Source organism: Rissa tridactyla, chromosome 19 (genome assembly GCF_028500815.1).
Source record: "Rissa tridactyla isolate bRisTri1 chromosome 19, bRisTri1.patW.cur.20221130, whole genome shotgun sequence".
Classification (NCBI taxonomy): Eukaryota; Metazoa; Chordata; class Aves; order Charadriiformes; family Laridae; genus Rissa; species Rissa tridactyla.
In genome coordinates, this window is record NC_071484.1 from 2,703,688 (window position 1) to 2,726,650 (window position 22,963).

General features: G+C 64.5%; 1 protein-coding gene across 1 annotated transcript; it reads left to right on the forward strand.

The window, feature by feature from the left end:
• The first annotated feature begins 1,253 nt into the window (after positions 1 to 1,253).
• On the forward strand, positions 1,254 to 21,700 carry FMNL1 (formin like 1). The gene is given in 27 exon segments (XM_054224610.1): positions 1,254 to 1,460; positions 8,261 to 8,344; positions 8,616 to 8,699; positions 8,781 to 8,854; positions 9,444 to 9,527; positions 9,808 to 9,948; positions 11,210 to 11,318; positions 11,565 to 11,641; positions 11,726 to 11,819; positions 12,163 to 12,237; positions 12,695 to 12,805; positions 12,919 to 13,068; positions 13,162 to 13,263; positions 13,377 to 13,632; positions 13,823 to 14,004; positions 14,006 to 14,123; positions 14,243 to 14,364; positions 14,853 to 15,055; positions 15,335 to 15,569; positions 15,669 to 15,737; positions 15,883 to 15,963; positions 17,604 to 17,733; positions 17,841 to 18,004; positions 18,250 to 18,351; positions 18,619 to 18,717; positions 18,857 to 18,980; positions 20,190 to 21,700. Coding segments are annotated over 27 exon segments (3,348 nt in total). The 5' UTR covers positions 1,254 to 1,286; the 3' UTR covers positions 20,294 to 21,700.
• Positions 21,701 to 22,963: the final 1,263 nt, after the last annotated feature.

Here is a 22,963-nt window from a genome sequence, read left to right on the forward strand (position 1 = left end):
GGGAGCGTGGACGCCAACGCCGGCGCCGTGCCCGCGTGCCCCCTGCCCGTGGCACCCTTGGGCGAGGTGGTTCTGCTCGTTCGGCTTTATCCCGGCCCGGCCATCGGGATCTGTCCCTCCCCACCATGGCACTGGGTGTGTGTCCCCACCCAGGGACCCCCCCCCAGACCAGGTGTCACACGCTCTGGAGCTTCCTTGCCCAGGGATGCGATGAGTTTGCTCAGGCTCAGCTCCCCCTGCTGCAGTGGCCCAGGTGGGGAGAGAGGGGACGAGGGGAGGGAGCCCGACACCCCCCCTGGCTGCCCTCCTCGCTCCCACCCGCCCCTTAAGAAAATGAAATAATCAAGAAATTTGAAAGGTAAATAAAAGAAAAGAAGCAATAAAATGAAATAAATGAGATAAAAAACTAAAGTAAAATGACAGAAAGTAATTTAAAAACAATTAAAGGTAAATAAGATAAATAATAAAATAAACTAAGATAAAAAAAGAAGTAAAATAAAATAAATAACAAAATAAACAACAAACTAAACTAAATAAAATAAAAAATAAAGTAAAATAAAATAAAATAAAATATAAAATAAACTAAATAAGATAAAAAATAAAGTAAAAGAAAAGAAAATAATAAAAAATTAAAAGTCCATAAATAGATAAGATACATATAAAGTGAGCTCAAATAAGAAACTACCAGGAAAATAATGAAATAAAAATGGCGATAAAAATAATGGAATGAAATAAAAAATAAATAAAATTGTAAATGAAAATAAAAATAACAACCTGTCAATAAGATTTAAATAACATAGTTAAGTAATAAAATAAACAAAAGAATAAAAAATCCCAAATACAACTATAAAATAATAAAATAAATAAAGTAAAATAATAAGACCCCCAAATAAAATAATAAAATAATAAAATACAGTAAAATAAAAAAAATAAAATACAGTAAAATAAAATAAAATAAAATAAAATAAAATAAAATAAAATAAAATAAAATAAAATGAATAGGCTAGGACAGGACAGGACAGGACAAGGTGGGGGCCGCGGCCCCCCCGCGGCGGGGGCGGCAGGTGCCGGGGCCCCTCCCGCTGCCGGAGCCCGGCCCGCGGGGGCGGGGGGGGGCGGGGGGGGGGGCGGTGTTCCCGCCGCGATAACGCCCCGGCCCAAGTTGCGAGCGCCGGAGAGCGGCAGCGCCGCGGGAGGGGAAGGACCCCCCCACACCCCCCCCATCCCCCACCCCTCCGAGACCCGACCCCGACCCACCGCTCCGACGCCCCCCTCCGCTCCCCGCCATGGGCAACGCGGCCGGGGGCATGGAGGGGGGGGCCGCGGGGCGGGAGAACCGCGACAACCGGCTGCCGGTGCCCCCCCCCGCCGCCGCCGCCGCCGCCGCCGCCGCCCCGCCGCCCGCCCGGCAGCCCATGCCCGCCGCCGCCGAGCTGGAGGAGCGCTTCGGCCGCGTCCTGGTGAGCGGGGGGGGCACGGGGGGGTGTGGGGGGCAGGAGGGAGGGAGGGGTGCGGGGGGGGGCGCCCTGCTTCGGGGGGTGGCTCCGGAACCCTGCCCGGGTTTTTTACGGGCGGTTTTGTCATCATCAGCATCAGCATCGTTATAGTCTTACTATTTTAATTATTATGTCCGTTCTTTATATTATGTTGCTGATTTAAATTTATTATCACATTAATTATTTCAATTTATTATTATAATCATTATTTTATTGTATTATATTCACTACATCCACTATTTTATTTTCTTATTTTTATTATTTCACTATATTATCTTATCCGTGATTTTATGCCATTATTTAATCGCATTTTTTCGGTTATCATTTTATTTTATTGTTTTGTGTACTGTTTGATCACTTTTATCCTTTATTTTATTTCTTATTTAATTATTTTCCTTACTACTCCTAATTTTTTACCTCTTCCTCCCCCCCCCCCCCCCCCCCCGAACCCCCCCCCCCCCCGCCCCGTTACTCACGGGGGTGCTGGGCCCTGCCCCACGCCGGGTGCTCTCGTTGGGGGGGGGGAGACGGGGACGGACACATGGGGACACCCATCCCGTAAGTGTCGGGGTGACCCCGGCTGCCGGGGGACGCTGGGCCGTGGCGGGGAGCCGCGCTGCAGGCAGCCGGTGCTGCGGATGTCCTCATCATCCTCATCCTCCTCGGTGCCGTTCTCCCCGGCATCGCTCCCGGGGTGAGATGCGGGCGATGCCGGCGCCATGTCCCCGGGGGGGTGACAGCTCCCCGAGACCCCGGGGGTTCCGCTCCCGTGTCCCCGTCCTTGAGCGCGGCCGGCCGGCCGTGACCTTCGCCGTCCCGCCGCGGGAGCCGGGGGACACGCTCCATCCCGTGCCCTCCCTGAAAACGCTCCGCAGCGGAGGGGAGGGAAAAAGAAAAAATAATAATTGGGAGCGGGGAAAAAAAATTCCCGCTTTAATCCCTTGATCCCCCAGCGGGAGATGGAGCCGGTGCCCAGCCCGTGGCTGCAGGTGAAGCTCCGGCACGCCGGGATCTGCTGGGTGGGATCCAGCATCCCAGCCCCGAGCGCAAATTATTCGGAAGCGTTTTTTTTATCTCGTGGTGTTTCCAAGGAGGATTTTTTTTCTGGGGATGGGCATCGCTGGCTCGCATCGCTGTGGCCGGGGCGGGGGGGATAACGGCGAAGGGCTCGGCGAGGCGGTGACCCCCCGAAATCCCCACGGTGCCCGTGGGGGTGCCGGAGGGGTGGCGGGGACCGGGGTGGCTCCCGGGTGCCGCGGTGGCAGGAGGGGACGGGCGCCCGGGGACCTCGGGGTGCTTCCGCCGCTGCTGCGAGGCCTCAGGAAACGATGCTTTCCGCCCGGCCGGGTGGCGGCAGGTTGGACACCCTAAGCCCAAAAACCATCCAAAAAAGGGGAAAATGTTGCTCCAGGTCCTCGCCCCCCCCACCCCGGGCCCCCTCCATCCCCAGGGAATAGCCCTTTTCCCGGGAGCTGGCGGGGGGGAGGTCCTGGGGGGGGGGGCTGGGTTTGGGCCAGACGGGAACCGGGCGTCTTGTGAAATCGTCTGTCCCAATCTCGCTTCCTCCTTCGGCGGGTTCCCTTCCCCCTTGTCACGGCCTGGGGGGCAGCGGGACCCCCCCTGGGGATGGGGGGAGGGGGGTTCCTCTACCCTCGCCCACCCCAACCGCTGGGGGGGGGGTTCCATTTTTCCATCTCCCGCGGTCAGTGACGGAGCGGGAGGTGACGGGGTTGGGAATCTCCCGGTGAGGCCCGATCCAGAGCCAGCACGTTGCCATGGCTACGGCGATGCTGCCAGCGCACCTCCGGCCACACCGGTTTTGGGCTGGACATCCCAAACTGGGAGAGCCGGTGGGGCAAAGCTTGGCGGAAAAGCCAACGGCAGAGCGCGGGGGATCCAAGCTGCCACCAGGAAGGGGACGGATAAACCCATCACATGCCTGAAAACGGGGAATTGAGGTTTAATTCCCCCAAAATTGGCTTCTTCCCAGCTAGGGCACCGTGGCAGATGCCGCGTTGGCAGCGCGGCGGGAGGGTTGTCCCAATGCCAAGTGGCTCGGGATGCACCGAGGTGGCTTTTTGGGATGGAGCGGAGGAAGGGGAGCGTTTTTGGGGCTGGGATGGGGATATTTTTCCCCCCTTGCGCGTGTCAGGAGGGAGCAATCGTGAGTATAGAAATGGACGTGTGGGTTGGGGGACTGGTGGAGGTGAAGCTGGGGCGGGGGGGTCGGCTGGATCCCGGAGACGGCAGCTGGTGGGGATGGGGCTGCTCCGGCCGGGAGGTTTTGCTGGCGGGGGCTTTGCCATCGCTTCTCCCGGTTCCTGGAGGAGAGAGCGGCAAACGTCACCGCTGCAGATGTTTGCAGATGTGCCGCTGGCCCCGGCGGTGGGACCGGTCACCAGCGAGCTCCGGCTGCGGTGTCGGCCTGGGCTCAACTGGGAAAGAAACCCGATGGCTGGCTTTCCCTGGATCCGTCCCCAGGCCGGTCCCAGCACGGTGGCCAGGTCCAGCTGGGTGTCACGGGGGCTTGCGGTGGGGTGTCCCCAGGGGGGGACGCGTGCCCTGGATAGGAAGGGAAGCAGCCTGAGAGCTGGATCCGGCCCTGGCTGTGTGAGGAGAGCATCCCGGCACAGGGACGCGTTCCACCACGGGTGACGGCATCCGGCCCTGGCTGGATGAGGAGGGTGTCCTGGTGCGGGGATCCCCCTGCATGGCTGGATCCGACCCCCACGTGGCTGGATCAGGCCCCCATGCCTGGATCTGTCCTTGGATGCTGGCTCAGGAGGGCATCTCAGCACAGGGATGCCCCTGGATGCTGGGATCTGTCCCTGGATGCTGGCTCAGGGGAGCATCCCAGTGAAGGGATGCCCCTGGATGCCCAGATCCGTCCCTGGATGCTGACTCGGGAGACCGTCCCGGTGCAGGGATCGCCCCGTGCGCGGCGCAGGGTGGGCAGGCAGCTGGGGGGGATGCGGGCACGGTGGCTGGATGAGGCTGGTCTCCCCCAGCCTGTGCCACGAGCAGCTTCTGCTTGTTCCTAAAATAGATCCGGGAGCAGCAGGCGGCAGCGGCCGCCCATCCCTTATCCCGCTCCTCGCCACCCCCGCAGCAGGACCCGGCCATCGGTGGGGACGCGTCTGCTCTGCCACTGGCCTGTCCCTGCATGGCACGTGGTGGGGTTGGGACCCATCCGGATCCAGGGACTCCCTGGCGGGATGAGCTGGTCCCGGGAGCGTCGCCCAGCTGGTTGGGAGAGCCCTGGGTGGGCCTGATCCTGCTGGGTGCCCGGCGCTGAGCCTCGAGGAGAGGCTGGAGGATGGGTCTGGTGGCGGTTGGGGTCGCTGGAGGGGACACCACGGGAGGGCTGGGCATAGCCCGAACCCGCTTGGGTGGGAGCATCGCGCTCCGTGGCCACGAGGGATGGAGCATCCCAGGACCGCTGTGGTCCCTTGGCCACTAGCCCGGGCACCAGGTGATGTTAGCCAACCGGTCGGTGGAAGCCCCTAAACCGCCATCTCAGGGATGCTCCAACCCCTTCCCTGCGGCAGGCAGGTTTGGTACCCGACATCCGGACCGGGATGCTCTCCCGTGCCACGTGGAGGCTTCCCATCCCCGCTCCGTGGATGCGCATCCCCGCCACGTGCCCCAGAAACGCTGCTCCCTGGGCTCAGCCTTGCTTTTCGCTCCAGCCCGCATCGGTCGGTGTTTTTGCAGAGCAAACACTTCCGCAAAGGCCGCTTTGAATTTTTTTTTTTTTTTTTTTTTTTTTGCGCTGGGGTTTGGTGCAGAGCCCGGCTCCGCTCGCGTGCGGAACAAAAGAAGGTGCCTGACACCCAAAATAGCTCCGTCCCCTCCCATCGGCAGCCCCCGGCGCTGCGGGTGCTGCGATACGAAAAGGTTTTTTTTTTTTTCTCGTACCGGAAAATGATGTAGGCGCTGCTTTGCCTCCCCCCGGTCTCAGGTTTAGGTGTAGGGCGAAGCTCGGCTCAGCCCCACGGCTGCTCTCGGCGGAGATGGGGGGGGGGTCCCGGCGCCGGGCGTGGGTGGGGTGGCACCGTGGTCTCCGTGGCACCTCGATGGATGATATTTGGTGGCATCCGTTCAGTAACGCTGTGACGCTGCTGGCAGGGTTGGGGGGAGGATGAGGAAGCCCCGTGCTGGGGTGGGATGAAGGTGCTGGGGATGTGTTCCACCCTGGGTGACTGGATCTGTCCCCGGCCGGATGAGGAGGGTGTCCTGCTGCGGGGGTCTCCCTGCGTGGCTGGATCAGCCCCCCATGCCTGGATCCGGCCCTGGATGCTGGCTCAGGAGAGCATCCCAGCACAGGGATGCCCCTGGATGCCCAGATCCATCCTTGGATGCTGGCTCAGGGGAGCATCCCAGCACAGGGATGCCCCTGGATGCCCAGATCCATCCTTGGATGCTGGCTCAGGGGAGCATCCCGGCGCGGGGATGCCCCTGGATCCGTCCCTGGGTGCTGGCTCAGGGGAGCATCCCGGCGCAGGGATGCCCCTGGATGCCCGGATCCATCCCTGGATGCTGGCTCGGGAGAGCATCCCGGCACAGGCAGGTGGGATGAGGCTGCTGGGGGCAAGTCCCCATGGCCTCTCCGTCCTCGTCCCCCAAGGAGGTGGAAGACCAAGTCCTTCCTCTGCCACCTCCAGGGTGCCCAGCCCCACATCTCCCGCCCAGCCCCACATCGGTCCCCCCCTCCCCGGCAGGAAACGAGAACCGGTTTCTTTGCTCTGCCGGCTGATGCCGGGGACCACAATGGAGCCACTTCCTCCCCTCCCTGGCACCACGTGCCCAACTGGGGCCATGGTGGGACGCAGCCACCACCCAGTTTGTACCCAAACCGTGCCACATCCTGACACCCGGCCCAGCCCTGCTTGCGAGGGCAGGACTGTGGGGCTCGGTGGCAGAGGTACCTCCAGAGGGACAACCCCAGCATCCCCCCTGCCCCACCAGTGTCCCTGCGGCAGGGTGACCATGGGAGGTCCTGTCCCACCGGTGATGGTTGGTCCTGGTTTTTCAAGGTCCTACACGTGGTCACTGGAGGAGGTGGTCCATGGGGTGGGTGCCACCATCCCCTCTCTGCTGAGGGCACCCGACAGAGTGTCCCACGGGTGCTGCCAGAGCCCTGGGTGGGGTGCTTGGGTGCGCGGTCGCTCTCGGCACATCCCTGTCCCTCTGTCTGACCCTCCTGGAGGGTCTCATCCATCCCAATGGTGGCACCTTGGGGACCACGAGGATGGGCCTCCCCAGCGAAGGGGACATCTGGGTGCTGTTGCCACCTTGCCCATCCTGGGACCCACCGGCAGCTCCGGCGCAGCCCTGGCAGCTTTGTGACGAGGCTATTTCTGACCCCGCAGCCGAATTTCACCCTCCCTGCCCAGCTCTCCGTGCGAGCCGTCCCCTGGCCACCTCCAGCCCAGCGCCGGCTCCTCTCCGCCCACGTCCCCTGGTTTTGGCTTCTTGCGAAAGCAGCTCGACAGGTCCCTGGCGGAGGTGGGCGGTGAGGTTTCCGCTCCTGCCTGCCACCGTGGCACCTCTCCTCTTGGACCTGCTCCTCTGTGGGCAACCAAACCCCCGCGAGATGCCTTTTCCCCAAGGACATGGGGTGTTCCAGGGGCGCGTGCACCCCACGTCCCCATCCTCAACATCAGGGGACCCCAAAACTGGAGGTTAAGGGTGATTTGGGGCTGTGTGTCTCCTCCACATGCCGTCTGGGCTCTCTGGGCCAGCAGCTGCCTCCACTCCTGCTTTTCCCTCGGGGTCGGATTGCCAAGAAATGGGTCTTTTGGGCAATGAAATGGGCTGAGCTCCCAGCGTGACCCAGGCCGCGGTGGCCCATTAAAGGCTCTGCTGGTCACCCCATGGTGTCCCTCAGGGACCCGCTGTGTCCCCGAGCAACCCAGAGGCAGGAGCTGCACCCGGGGCCCCCCGCAGCCCCCGGCCGTGGCGCGGAGCGGTTTCGGCAGCCGCCTGGTGCCGTTCGGGGAGCGGAAACCACGTCATGTCCTGCCGGGGCGGCCCCGGGGAGGGCGGCGGGGGCCCCTGTTGTGCAACAGGGGCACAGAGGGCTGTGGTGACACACCAGACCCTGCCCTGACATCATGTCTCCAAAGAAACACTGATTTCACCGGCCGGGCTCGTCACGCGCCCGCGGTGGGGGCACTTGGAGGTGACCATCACCCTCGAGCGGGGCCCAGACTCTCGGGTTCCTCATCTGTGTCACCAGCCCGTGTCCCTGTCCCTCACCCCCAGTGGCTGTGCCGGGACGGGGCTGGCTGAGGCCAGGGGCATTGTGCACTCATGACATGGGTGGACGGGTCCAGTTTTCCCACCTGTCCCCCCACTAACCCCCCCTGCCCTACCCCCAGCTGGTGACGTTGCTGATGGGTCCATGGCTGGTGGGATGCTGACAACCTGGGAATGGTGGTGTCCCCGTCGTCCCACCGGTGTCCCCATCGTCCCACCAGTGTCCCCATCCTCCCACGGGTGTCCCCATCCTTCCACCGGTGTCTGCGTTGTGGTACTGGTGTCCCCATCGTCCCACTGGGGTCCCCATCACCCCACCGGTGTCCCCATCCTCCCACCGGTGCCCATATCCTCCCACTGGTGTCCCCATCGTTCTACTGGTGTCCCCATCCTCCCACCGCTGAGGAGGGACACCCGGCGCTGGGTGAGCTGTGGGTGCCGCAGCCCCGGGGGGGTGTTTTTGGGGGTGACCCCCCCCAGCCCTGACACCCATCACCCCGCAGAACTCCATGAACCTGCCCCCGGACAAGATGAAGCTGCTCAACCAGTACGACAACGAGAAGAAGTGGGAGCTCATCTGTGACCAGGTGAGGTCTGGGCATCACGGCGTCCCCGGTGCCGTCCCTGTCCCCGAGTGCCACTCGCAGCGCAGGTATCAACCCCGCACGCGCTGAGGGCCAGCATCCATCTCCATTAATGAGTCGGCACCTTCTTGACCTGATTAAACATTGATGCTTGAGCATCTGCAGCACGGGGCGGGGGCGGGGGATGGGGAGCCGGTGGCTGCCGCGGGGACGGTGGCACGTCCCTGTGCCGTGGGTGAGTGGCCCGGTTTCAGCCTCTCTCCGGGGCTCGTAGGAACGTTTCCAGGTGAAAAACCCACCCTCCGCCTACATCCAGAAGCTGAAGAGCTACTTGGACACGGGTGGCGTAAGCAGGAAGGTGAGGGCTCCTCCTTCCACCCCTTGTCCCTGTGCCGGGTCGGGCGCGGGGACGGTGCCAACGGCTCTCCCCGTCCCGCAGTTCAAGAGGCGAGTGCAGGAGTCGACGCAGGTGCTCCGGGAGCTGGAGATTTCCCTGAGGACCAACTACATCGGGTGAGGAAGGGGGAGCTGGGGGTGTCCTCGTCACCCGGCCGCTGCCGTCCCCAGCATTGCTGCGACGGGGACTGGCATGATGGTGGCTACTGGCCGTGGGGGGTGACAGCAGGATGTGGGGGCTGGTGGCCTCGTCCTGCCCCTCTGGGGTGGCTCTGAGGGGGGGACGGAGGTGCTGAAGCACCCGGCTGTGCCGTGGGTGCCGTAGGACCCCATTTTGGCTCTGCCGGGTGGGTGCCACCCTGGTCCCCCCAGGTGCCGGGATGGATCCTGGCCTCCACCACCACCTGGCCCTGGACCCTCGCGGTGTGGTGGGGGCTGAGCCACGGGTGCCCACGGTCCCACCACCCAGGGCTGGGCTGTCCCGTCATGGTGACGGTGGTGGCAGCAGAGCCCTCGGGCTGTCCCCCCCGTGCGTCAGGGGGTCACCATGGCACCTGCCTGCCTCGGAGAGGTGCCAGCTCACGGTGCCACCTCATGTCCCCCCCTCGCTGGGGACCTCTGGCCTGGGGGTGGCTCTGCCGGGGGTGGGCAGGAGGGAGGATGAGGAGGGCTGGGGGAGCCCACTAACCCCCTGCACCCCCCCCAGCTGGGTCCAGGAGTTCCTCAACGAGGAGAACAAGGGGCTGGACGTGCTGCTGGAGTATCTCGCCTTCGCCCAGTGCTCTGTCGCGTACGTCCCCACCACGTCCCCCTTCCCCAAGGCGCTTCGTCCCCAAGGCTGGGATCAGCCTCCCCCGGGGGCTCCGAGGGGCCGGGGGGGGGACCCTGGGGTTGCTCTCCCCCATCACCGGAGTGATGGAGCTAAGGACGCTCCCATGGCTGAGGTGGAGCGGAGCGTCCCCAACACCACCGTGCCCACGTCCCCAGCCCTGGGGACTCCAGGGGGGGCTGTCCCTGCCCGTCTCGAGGTGCCACATCTCACCCGTCCCTGTGTCCCCACGGGCCACCAGGTATGACATGGAGAGTGCCGAGAACGGCAGCCCGGGCTCCGACAAGGGCAAGGTCCTGGAGCGGTCGCTGGAGGACCTGAACAAAAGCAGCTCCTCGTCCCCCACCCAGGGCTCCTCCAAAGTGCGGCACCTCACCGTCAGGTAACGCACGGTCCCGTGTCCCCTCTGTCCCCCCCCCCACCCCCGTCCCTGCGCCGTGTCCCCCCGCTCTCTGCCTCGCTGCACCCCCGGCCGCGCCATGCTCGGAGAGGGGCGAGACGCAGGCCCGCTCCAAAAAAATAGGTCCCCAGCGCTGGGGTTTTTTTTGGGGGGGGACGGGGACAAAGCCACGTCCCCGTGTGCGTGCGTGCGCGCAAGGGATAAACCCTGCCGGGGGCTGGGCTGGATCCGTCCCCCCAGCCCAGCACCGCGACCCATCAATAAGCAAAAATTGGAGATTTTGGGGGGAGCAAATCACACCCCTCCCTGGTTGAAAACCGGGGTGGAGGAACGGGCCTGCGCCCCCGCCTCGGAGCCGGTCCCGGTGGCCGGTGGCTCTCGCTTTTGGTGCCGCTCGCCCCCGCAGCCCCCTTCTAACCCCGCTCTTCTCTTGCACGCTGCCGGGGGACGCGCTGACGGTAGGTGACGGGGACGGGGTGCTGGCGGGACGGGGACGCCCCGGCGGGACCCCGCTGCCGGTCACCGGTGTTGGGGACGGTGCCTGCGGGACGTCCCAGGCGGGCAGGGGAGGTCCCAGGGGACACCCCGCCGCGGTCACCCCGGGAGCCGTAACGTGGCACCTCGGGGACCACGGGGGTCCCTCTCCGCCTGCCAGCAGCTCCGGAGGAGCCGAGGTGTCTCCCCAGCCCGAGCCCCAGGGGCAGGTCAGGAGTGATGTGGCACCCGCGAGGAGCGGGGTTGGGGGGGTGTCCCAGCTGTTGTCCCCCCCCCCAGCCGTGTCCCCAAGCCGGGGTGTCCCAGGGGCCACGCGGGAGCCCCCTTTCTCCCTCCTGTCCTGCAGGCTCTAACGCGCCTCCAGCTGCTGCCTCTCGAACCAGCACATCCACACCCTCCTCCGCCACGTCCACCCCAGCGTCCCCTGCAGCGCCCCGGGCAGCGATGGGGACAGTTGCCCCAGGTCACCCGGCAGCTCCTGCCCGCCCCGGTGAGCCTCCGAGACCACCCGTGCGCACGAAGGGCCCCCCGATCTCCATCCCACCCCCGCGCCATCGTCCCCCCAGCCCCAGGGCTTGCAGACGGGCGCGGATATCGGGGTCTCTCCCGTGGGTCCCCTGGTGTCCCCTTGCCCCCGCTGCCACCCAACCCATGCGCTGCCACCTCCCCGCTTGCGCTGCGTCCCCGCCGGCCGCCCCCCCCCCGCCCCAGCCCTGGCCCCGGCTCAGCCGCCCTCTCGCCCGCCCAGGCTGAACCCCTCGCACAGCAGGAAGGCGCTGAGGAACTCCCGCCTCGTCAGCCAGAAGGACGACGTCCACGTCTGCATCATGTGTCTCCGCGCCATCATGAACTACCAGGTGGGAGAGGGCAGCGTCCTCGGGGACCCACCCGGGGCTCCCCCAAAGTCTCCGGCCCTTGCGGTGCCATCTTCGGGGCTGGGGTTTGGGCTGGGACCCGTTCTCCAAGCCCTTGCTCTGTCTGAGATGTCCTCGCTCAACCTCACGTCTGGTGGGAACGCGGCACGGGGATGTCCCAGAGCATCCCTGGGGTGGGACGGGAGGACGCATGACCCCGTTAACGCTCCTTTCCCTCCCCTCCCCAAGTCTGGCTTCAGCCTGGTGATGAACCACCCAGCCTGCGTCAACGAGATCACCCTGAGCCTCAACAACAAGAACGCCAGGTAGGACCTGTCCCCTGTCACCCGTGTCCCTGTCCCCTCGCCCACCCTGTGGCCCCGACCCCCTCACACCCCGTGTCTCCGCAGGACCAAGGCGCTGGTGCTGGAGCTGTTGGCCGCCGTCTGCCTGGTCCGAGGTGGCCACGACATCATCCTGGCCGCCTTCGACAACTTCAAGGAGGTGAGTCCCCAGCAGGGACCCACAGTCCCCACGCTGTCACCCGTGTTCCGGCTGGATTCGCGCCTCGGTTTCCCCATGTGTGGCAGAGCCCTGCGTCACCGGGGCATCCTCCATCCTGAAAATGCCCATCCCATGACTCGCTTGGGGATGCTCCAGCTGTTGGGCTTGATGTCCCTGTGCCAGCGTGCGTCCCCAGGGCCATGTCCCAGCCGGACCAGGAGCTAGGCAGCACCTGGCAGGGCTGGGATGGTGTCACCGGTGGGTGCCTTCTGCCATGCCACTCCCCTGGGTGCCCACCCTGGCCGTGTCCCTCCCGGCCCTCAGCCCCCTGCTCCCACCCCAGGTCTGCGGGGAGAAGAACCGCTTCGAGAAGCTGATGGAGTATTTCCGAAACGAGGACACCAACATCGACTTCATGGTGAGCGGCTGGTGGGGCTGGTGCTCTGCCGTCCCCGGGGCACTGTGTCCCCAAGGGCTGCCGAGCCACCATGCTGTCCTGGAGGTGCCATGTCCCAAGGGCTGCCAAGCCATAGTGCTGTCCCCAATAAGTTGTGTCCCCAAGGGCTGCTCGTCCACCCCCGGGGTGCCGCGTCCCAAGGGCTGTCAAGCCACTGTGCTGTCCCCAAACCGTTGTGTCCCCAAGGGCTGCTGAGCCATCACACTGTCCCTAGGGCACCATGTCCCCAGGGGCTGCTGAGCCGCTGGTCCTTCCCCAAGTCCCCAGGGCTGTGAAACCACCATGAATTCCCCAGGGGCGCCGTGTCCCCGAGGGCCACTGATCCACTGTGCAGTCCCCAGGGAACCGTGTCCCTATGGACTACTGGGCCACCGAGCCGTGCCGGTGGCCGCGCGCTGAGCCTGTGCCCGTCCCGCAGGTGGCCTGCATGCAGTTCATCAACATCGTGGTGCACTCGGTGGAGAACATGAACTTCCGCGTCTTCCTGCAGTACGAGTTCACCCACCTGGGGCTGGACCACTACCTGGAGGTGGGTCATCCTGCGCCACCCCGGCGCTGAGCCCCTGATGCCGGAGGCGCGGGGGAGGGTGCTGGAGGGGGGTACCGCCGGCCGTGACGGTGCCACCGGCTGTCCCATGGCAGACCCTCCGTCTCACCGAGAGTGACAAGCTGCAGGTGCAGATCCAAGCCTACCTGGACAACATCTTCGACGTGGGGGCCATGCTGGAGGACTCAGAGACCAAGACGGCCGTGCTGGAGCACATGGAGGAGCTGCAGGAGCACGTCAACCAGGTGGGACGTGGGCGCGTGGGCAGGAGCTGCTGACGCAAGCCCCGAGGGAGGGGACGGGGATGGGGCTGAGCACCGCCGCCTCGTCCCCTGCAGTTGACGGAGAAGCTGCAGGATGCGGAGAACGACTCCATGGCCAAGATAGCGGAGCTGGAGAAGCAGCTGAGCCAGGCGCGGCGGGAGCTGGAGGCGCTGCGGGTGAGCAGCCATGGGGGCTACGGCGCCGTGGGAAGGGACGGGTGCCTGGGGGGCCGGGGTTTAAGGGGTGCGGTGGGACACCGGTGACGTGCCGGGGTTTGTCGCCGCTGCAGGAGCAGCTGAGCCCACCGCGGCCACCCAGCCCGCCGGCCCCGCAGCCCCAGGAGTGCTACCGGCTGGCGCTGGAGCGGCGGCTGGCGGAGCTGGAGGAGAAGGGGCTGGTGCAGATCCTGCGTGGGCCCGACGGAGACGTCGCCATCGAAATTGTCCCCGTCGTCATAGAAACCCCAGCAGCCCCCGTGGTTACCGGAGAGGCCACCGCCGCCACCACCACTGCCGCCACCGCTGCCACCGGCACAGATACCACAGGTGCGGGGGGACGGTGACAGCCCGTGATGTCCCTTTCCCGACGGGGACACCCGGCACAGAGGAGGGGTGGCAGCGTGTGTCTGGGCAGAGACACTGAGGCAGGGGGACGTGCCCGGGGACGTCGGGTCACTCGGTGGCGGAGGGAAGGTGGCGGTGGCTCCATCTCACCCACCTCTTCTTTCCATTGCAGATGCTCCGGCTCCGGCCCCATCTCCCCCGCCAGCACCCGCCGCCCCCCTGCCCCCCCCGCCTCCGCCCCCCCCACCGCTGCCGGGGGCTGAGCCCGGCCCCCCGCTGCCCCCCGCGCCCCCGCTGCCCCCCGGCACCGTCCCCCCTCCAGCCCCTCCGCTCCCGGGCGCCCAAGTGCCACCACCCCCCCCCACCGCTGCCTGGGGCGCTGGAGGGTCCCGTCCCCCCGCCTCCACCACCCCCACCCCTCGGTGGGGAGCTCCCAGCTGGGCCCGGTGCCCCCCCCGCCGCCGGCGGTTCAGGTGAGTGTGACCCAGGGATGGTGGGGATGTCCCCCAGCGAGGGCTTGGGGGCACCCTGGGGTGGGTTCAGGACATCCCCCCCACCCTGTGACATGTCCCCGGTCCCCGTCCCCCCGCAGTGAAGGTGAAGAAGCCGATCCAGACCAAGTTCCGTATGCCTGTCTTCAACTGGGTGGCCCTGAAGCCGAGCCAGATCGATGGCACCGTCTTCACCGAGCTCAATGACGAGAAGGTGCTGCAGGTGAGGACACAGGGGGGCCTGGGGGGGTCCGGGCACAGGGTGGGCCCGTGCCCCGGTCCACGCCACAGCCGTGCTGAGGTTGCCCCCCGTGCCCACCTTGCCCCCATCTGTGGTGTCTCGTTGCTGCTGGAGGAGCTGGGGGTTGGAGCAGCTCTTTGGTGCCATGGAGAGGGACAGCATGGGATCTGCTGTCCTCCTGTCACCCCGTCCTTGTCCCCTTGCTTCATCCTCACATCCTGTCCATGTCTTCTTCTTCATCTTCATCCTCTGGTCACCTCATCCCCTCCTTACCCCCTCCCTGTGTCCTGTTGTCCTGTCCCAGTCCTTGTTCCCTTGCTCCATCCTCACCCCTTCAAGTTGACCTCATCCCCTTGCTCTACCTTCGTCCTTTTACTCCTCTCCCCCTTGTCCCGGTCCTCTGGCCCCATCTTCGTCCCAGATGTCCTGCGTCACCTCGCCACCGTGCCCTCAGCCCTGTGTCCCCACAGGAGCTGGACATGAGTGACTTTGAGGAGCAGTTCAAGACCAAGGCGCAGGGCCCCGCCTTGGACATCAGTGCCCTCAAGGTGAAGGCCACGCAGAAGGCTCCCAGCAAGGTCACCCTCATGGAGTCCAACCGAGCCAAGAACCTGGCCATCACCCTGCGCAAGGGCGGCCGCAGCATCCAGGACATCTGCACTGCCATCGAGACGTGAGTGTCCCCTCCTTGATGGGAGAAGGTCAGGAGAAGGTTGGGCGCAAGCCCAGTTACACCGAGGGGTTGGGATGGTGTGGGGTGTGCTGGAGTTGGAGGAGTGGTGGCATCAGCTGTGGGGATGGAGGGATGCAGGGACCAGCGATGGAGGGATGGAGGGATGCAGGGACCAGTGATGGAGGGATGGAAGGAAGATGGGAACCAGCCATGGGCGACAGAGGGTGGTGAGGGACCTGCTGAGGGTCTGGCTGTGCTGGGGCTTCCCACCACCCACAGGTATGACCAGCAAGCCCTGAGCCTCGACTTCCTGGAGCTGCTGCTGCGCTTCCTGCCCACCGAGTACGAGCGGACGCTCATCGGGAAGTTTGAGCGGGAGCAGCAGCCGCTGGAGGAGCTCTCAGACGAGGACCAGTTCATGATCCGCTTCAGCAAGATCCCGCGCCTGGCCGAGCGCATGAACGTCATGATCTTCCTGGGCAACTTCAACGACACGGCCCAGCTGCTCATGCCGGTGGGTGTCGGAGGGGACAGGAGGTGGCTGCGGGTGGCGGGGGCTGCGAGGGGGTGGCGTCCTGCGGCGACACTCACACGCTTCTCCTCCCACCTGCAGCAACTCAACGCCATCATCGCCGCCTCCATGTCCCTCAAGTCCTCCAGCAAACTGCGCAACATCCTCGAGGTGAGGGGCGTTCGGGGTGCGGTGGCCACGGTGGGGGGACGTCAGGCTGGGGCGGGTGCTGCCAGGGCGCGTGTAGGCACCGTGCCCCTCCCCGGGGTGCCCCGGCCGTGCCAGGTTGTGTCCCTGAGCCGTTGTGTCTCCACAGATCGTCCTGGCCTTCGGGAACTACATGAACAGCAGCAAGCGCGGGGCAGCCTACGGCTTCCGTCTGCAGAGCCTCGACGCGGTAGGGTGGGCGCGGGGCCGCCCGGTCTCCTGGTGTACGGGGATACTGTCACCGCCCGGGGACCACCTCAGGGCCGGAGGGACACGGGGACCAGCTGTAGAGATGAAGGAACCTGGGAACCTGCTGTGGGGATGGAAGGATGCGAGGAGCAGCTATAGGGGTGCAGGGACACGGGATTCAGCTGTGGGGATGGAGGGATGCAGGGACCGTCTGTAGGGTTTGGAGATGCATGGAGAAGAGCTATAGGGCTGCAGGGACCAGCTGTAGAGATGGAGGGACATGGGATTCAGCTGTGGGGATGCAGGGACCATCTGTAGGGCTGGAGAGGCATGGGGAGCATCTGTAGGGCTGCAGGGACCAGCCGTGGGGATGGAGGGACAGAGGAATCAGCTGCGGGGATGGGGGATGCAGGGACCATCTGTAATGTTGGAGAGACATGGGGAGGATCTAAGGGGATGGAGATAGACAAGAAGCAGCCGTGGGGTTGGAAGGATGCAGAGACCAGATATGGAGAGAAGGAGGAACGCAAGGACCAGCCGCGGGGATGGAGGGATGGGGGAACCAGCTGTGGGGATGGAGGGATGGGGGAACCAGCTGTGGGGATGGAGGGCTGCAGGGAGCAGCTGAGGGATGAACGGGTGCAGAACCAGCATGAGGATGGATGGGTGCAGGGAGCAGTTGGGGATGGAGGGATGTGGGAACCAGCTGCGGGGATGGAGGGATGGAGGGAGCAGTTGGGGATGGAGGGCTGCAGGGAGCAGTTGGGGATGAAGGGATGCAGAACCAGCATGGGGATGGATGGATGCAGGGAGCAGTTGGGGATGGAGGGATGTGGGAACCAGCTATGGGGATGGAAGGATGCAGGGATCAGCCATGGGGATGGAGGGATGCAGGGAGCAGCTGTGGGGATCGGGAGATGCAGGGACCAGCCATGGGGATGGAAGGATGTGGGAACCAGCTGTGGAGATGGAGGGATGCAGAACCAGCCGTGGGGACGGAGTGATGCAGGGAGCAGTTGGGAACGGGCGGATGCAGGGACCAGCCACGGGGATGGAAGGATGCAGAACGAGCTGTGGGGATGGAGGGAGCAGTTGGGGATGAAGGGATGTGGGAACCAGCTGCGGGGATGGAGGGATGGAGGGAGCAGTTGGGGATGAAGGGATGCAGGGAGCAGTTGGGGATGGAGGGATGTGGGAACCAGCTGCGGGGATGGAGGGATGGAGGGAGCAGTTGGGGATGGAGGGATGGAGGGAGCAGTTGGGGATGAAGGGACGCAGAATCAGCATGGGGATGGAGGGATGGAGGGAGCAGTTGGGGATGAAGGGATGCAGAACCAGCATGGGGAAGGAGGGATGCAGGGAGCAGCTGGGGATGGAGGGATGCGGGAACCAGCTGCGGGGATGGAGGGATGGAGGGAGCAGTTGGGGATGAAGGGATGGAGGGAGCAGTTGGGGATGGAGGGATGGAGGGAGCAGTTGGGGATGGAGGGATGTGGGAACCAGCTGCGGGGATGAAGGGAGCAGCTGGGGATGGAGGGATGCAGAGCCAGCATGGGGATGGAGGGCGCCCAGAGCCCGCCCTGAGCAGAGGTGAGGTGGGGCGGCAGGAGGCGGGTCGGGGCTGACGCCGCTCTCTCCCAGCTGCTGGAGATGAAGTCGACGGACCGCAAGCAAACGCTGCTGCATTACCTGGTGCGGGTGATCATGGAGAAGTACCCTGAGCTCACCGGCTTCCACACCGAGCTGCACTTCCTCGACAAGGCGGGCACAGGTAGCACCCAGGGTACCGGGCAGGGGGGGGTCAGGGCAGGCTGCAGCCCCGGTGTGGGGGGGTCTCCGAGCCCACCCTGACCCCGGCGCTGCTCGCCCTCCCCGCAGTCTCCCTGGACGGCGTGTTGCAGGACGTGCGGAGCCTGCAGCAGGGGATGGAGCTGACCCGCAAGGAGTTCATGAGGCAGGACGACAGCCCCGTGCTCAAGGACTTCCTCAAGGTCAACTCGGAGGTGATGGAGAAGCTGCAGGCTGACAGCAAAACCGCCAAGGTGGGGGCTGCGGGTGGTGCGGGGTCACGGGGCAGGATTGGGCCCCCCCCCCCCCCAATTCCTGCGTGGGGACACCCCAGGGTGGCCCTCTGCTCCCGTGGGAGAGGTCCCGGTTGGGATGTGGCTCCAACAGGAGAGCTGGGGGGGACACGGAGGGGGACGGCGGGGTGGGAGAGGCTGGAAGGAGGCAGTGGGCGATGCGGCCTGGCCCCAGCCCCCCCCGGTGGGGGTGTCTCTGCCCGCAGGAGGCGTACGAGTCGGCTGTGGAGTACTTCGGGGAGAACCCCAAGACCAGCCCCCCCACAACCTTCTTCCCCATGTTCATGCGCTTCATCAGAGCCTACAAGGTAGGAAGGGACGGGGGGGGTGCCCTGTTTCTGGGGGTTGGGAGGGGATTTGGGGGCGGGGCAGGGTGGGGGGTGGGGGTTTGACCCCACTTTGGGGTAACCAGCAGAAGCCCCAGGTGAGCTGGGGGCTCGGTGCTGCCCGTGGGGGCAGTGGGAGATGCCGGAGCTGGGTTGGGGTGAGCTGGGGGCTGCCGAGGGGAGGTTGTGGGGGCTGCAGGACCCCCCCCCGGCCCCGGCTCAGCGCACCCTCCCTGTGCCTCTCCCAAGAAAGCGGAGCAGGACATCGAGCTGTGGAAGAAACAAGAGGCGGCGGCCAAAGAGGCAGAATCCAGCCCCCCCGGCAGCGAGGAGCAGCCCGAGGTGAAGGTGCCCCCGGTGTCCCTCGGTCCTGGGGGGACAGCCCCGAGGGGGCTGCGTGGTGGGGAAGGGCAGAGCAGGTCCTGGGGGTTGGGGAGGGGTGGGGGGGGAGGCCACTCCGTTCACCCTGTGCTGTCCCCAACTGCAGCTGCCCATCCAGAAAGCCAAGCGGCAGCAGATGGACATGATCGCCGAGCTGAAGAAGAAGCAGATGGTGAAGGAGCCGCTCATCTACGAAGGAAAAGACGGGGCCATCGAGGACATTATTTCAGGTGAGCGGCCGGGCGTCCCCCCGCCCCCCTGCAGCAGAGCCAGCGCTCGGAGCCAGCAGGGAGACCCTCGGCGATGGGGGGCTGCCACGACCGGGAGCCGTAGGGCCACCAAGCCCCATGGTGGGGACCAAACCCCCCTGTAGCACCTTCCCATCCCATGCGGCAAAGCTGCTGAGCGCTCTCTGCCCTGTCTCATCGCTCTTCCTCCTCTTCTGCTTCTTCCTCCTCGTCCTCCTCCTCTTCGCTGTCTCTCTGGATCTCTCTGCTCAGCTCTGAAAACTGTTCCTTTCACGGCCCGGACGGGCAAACGCTCGTCCCGGCTCTTCTGCGACGTGAGCTTCAATGAGGAGAGTCCTCTGTAGGTAACGTGGGGGCAGCGGGGCCGGGGGCGAGGGCACGGCGCAGGCGGGGGCTGCGGGCTTTGCCACCCTCCTGGGTTTCTTGCCCATCGTCCCCTCCGGCTGCGTGGCGGATCACGGAATCCCAGCCTGGCCGGGGTGGGAAGGGCCCTCTGGAGATCATCCCCTCCAACCCCCGGCCAGAGCAGGGTCACCCAGAGCAGGTGGCACAGGAACGCGGCCAGGCGGGGTTGGAATGTCTCCAGAGACGGAGACTCCCCCACCTCTCTGGGCAGCCTGTGCCAGGGCTCTGCCACCCTCACAGCAAAGAAGTTCCTCCTCCTGTTGAGATGGAACTTCCCAGGGGCACGTTTGTGCCCGTTACCCCTTGTCCTGTCCCCGGGCACCACTGAGAAGAGCCTGGCCTCATCCTCCTGACACCCCCCCTTTCAGTATTAGCGTTGATAAGGTCCCCCCTCAGCCGTCTTTTTTCCAGGCTGAAGAGACCCAAATCCCTCAGCCTTTCTCCATCAGAGAGGGGTTCCAGTCCCCTCAGCACGGGCTGGACTCTGCCCCACGCTGAAAGGGGGTAACCCTTGGCGGCTGGGGGGCGGGTGGTGTCATCATGGCATTAGCCCCAGCCCTGTGATAAGGTGCTGGGCACCGACGGGGCGGAGGGACGGGGTGCCCCGGGGTGGGCTGTTTGTATCTGCTGCTCCTCCCGTCGCTGCCTGCAGCCGGACGGGCTCCTCCCGAGCACCCTCGTACCCAAAGGGGGGGTGACTTCTGGGCGGTGTGTGTGTGTGGAGGGGGTGGGTGCCAGGGTCCCAGCCCTCGCTCAGCCACCCTCCGGCTTTTTTCCCCGCTGCAGATCTGCGGAACAACCCTTACCGGCGCGCGGACAAGAGCCGCGGCAGCGCCAAGAAGCGGGCTGCGGGGCAGAGCCTGCAGGCAACGCCGGACATCTCGCTGTGACTGGGGACAGGACCGTCCTCCCCCCGCGCAGACGGGACCGCAGGACGTCGACCCGCCAGCCTGGGACGATGTGGGGCAGAGGGACGGTGCCCTCTCCCAGCTCCTTGGCGTGCCAGCTCCCACCCTGCGTGTCCGGCGTGGGGATCCCCCGGTGCTTGCTTCGCAATGTCTCTGAGCTCCTCTCCTCCGGGCTGGGGGACCCTCCCGGGCACGGGCAGGGAGTGGCGGTGCGGGGGGGGGGCGCACAGAATGCCCCCCGAATTGTCCTGGAAGGAAAAGAGGGGCTGCCCCATCCCTGCCCCAGAGCTGCTCCGCCGCACGCCCGTCCCAGGGCCAGCCCTGAGCCCCTCAGCTCGCTGGTGCCTTTGATTTCCCGCTGCAGGAGGGGATGGGGCGGGGGGGATGTGTGTGTGAAAAAAATGGGGCCGCAGCGGTCCCCACACATCTCCCCCCGTCTCCCCCAGCCCTTCCAGAGCCGTGCCCTCACCGCGGAGCCCGGCGGGCACAGGCTGCGCCTCCTCCCCAGCGAGGAGCCTGCTGCAAAGATCCCAGCCTGGGCACTTGCCGTCCCCCAGGAGCTGGCAGGGGTGCTATTTTACAGTGATTTTATACGTCTTCCTTAAAAATTTCGCTGTGCTACGGGGGCAGGGACCGGGACACCCACATACAGGGTCTCCCCAGGCTGCGGTGAGCGGCTCCTCACTGCGGGGGAGGCTCCGTAGCTCCGACCGTCAGCAGCAGGGTCAGGGATTTATTGTCCTCAAGTCGCTGGGAGATGGTACCCTCCTGCATCCTCCTGCATCCCCGGCGTCCGCCGCCGCTGGCAGGGTTGGAGCCTCTCGGGGTCACCAGTGGCCGCGGGCCCTCGGGGAGCACGAGGCTGCTCCCCGGTACCTGCAGCTGTAGGATGCGCCCTGCAGCCACCAACCCCCCTCCCAAACCGCTGTGGGGTCCCTGCGGGAATCCCGCGGGAGGAGAGAGGCCGGAGAACTGCGCAAACCTCCCAAAATAACGCGCTGGACTCGGTTCCTCCCCTGCCCTGCTGCCGCTGGGTCAATCCCAACCGCGCGCTGTCGCAATTAATGCATTGACTTCGTTAAACGGCGCCCGCTCGCCCCATCGCGGGGCCGCCGTGTGTATCCCCGCCAGCCCCAGCTTTCCGAGCGGGGCGAGTCCTCGCCGTGAGCCAGAGCAGCGACTGCTTCCTGCTGTAATTAAGATGCTACGCGCCAATGACCGGCTCCGTTATCGCTCCGAGGGGAGGGAAGGGACGTGAATGTGTAACTTATAAATGCCTTTAAGCCAGAAATGTAAACCATTTAACTGCTAATTTGTATACATTATTTTTATATACCGAAGGCCTGTTTAATGTAAAGCAGAATGGGTAATAAAACGAGTCTAAGGAGAGAGGACTCGTCTGTGAGATGGGGTGAGGCTTTGCTGGGGGTGACACTGGGATGGAGAGAGGGATGGATGGATGGATGGAGGGATGGAGGGAGGGAGGGAGGGATGGATGGAGGGATGGATGGATGGATAGAGAGAGGGATGGATGGAGGGAGGGAGAGTGGGATGGAGAGAGGGATGGATGGAGAGAGGGAGGGAGGGATGGATGGAGGGAGGGATAGATGGAGGGAGGGAGGGAGGGATGGAGAAAGGGATGGATGGAGGGAGAGAAGGATGGCGGGAGAGAAGGATGGAGGGAGAGAAGGATGGAGGGAGGGAGTGAGGGATGGATGCACGAGCTTGTTGCTCCATTAACAACGCGTGCCCTCTGGTGTAAGGAAAAGCTACCAGGAGCGGTGGCTTTGAGCATTTTTTTTCAGTATTTCTGACCTGCCCTTGACTGCAGCCGGGGGTAGGGCAACGTCAAGGCTCTGCTCAGCCCTGCAGCCCCGGCCCGGCCTGGCAGCCTCCGGCAGGGGTGATCTAATGGGTGAAAAACCTGACGAATAAAGAGCGCCACGGGACAACAGAAGGGCAAAGCCTCAGCCTGGAGAAGAGAAGGCTCCGGGGAGGCCTTGGAGCCCCTTCCAGTCCCTAAAGGGGCTCCAGGAAAGCTGGGGAGGGACTCTGGAGCAGGGAGGGGAGCCATGGGACGGGGGGGAACAGTTTTGAACTGAAAGAGGGGAGATTGAGATGAGATCTGAGGAGGAAATTCTTTGCTGTGAGGGTGGTGAGCCCCTGGCCCAGGTTGCCCAGAGGAGCTGTGGCTGCCCCATCCCTGGAGGGGTTCAAGGCCAGGTTGGACAGGGCTTGGAGCAACCTGGGCTGGTGGGAGGTGTCCCTGCCCAGGGCAGGGGGTGGCACTGGGTGGGCTTTAAGGTCCCTCTCACCCAACCCAGTCTGTGATTCTATGAAAAGCCAGGAATTGTGGCTCTTCCAAGGGCCAGTCCCACTTCTCACTACACGAGTGTCCCTATGGAGAAGGCTACCAGAGCCCAGGCACCTCACAGACACGTACCCGGGCGAGGAGGCCGCAGCTTCTGCCCGCCCCAGCGCGGAGGAGCAGAGGGCTCAGGGGGGAGGCAAAGTCTGGGGCAGAGGCCCAGCAGAAGCTCCTTCCCAGCAGGGCTGTCAGCAGAGGACAAGAGGTGGTCTAGCGCTTCCCTGAGCTGATCCGTATCTTGACAGGGAAGTCTAGCGCCAAAACACCCATTTTTTTAAAATTTT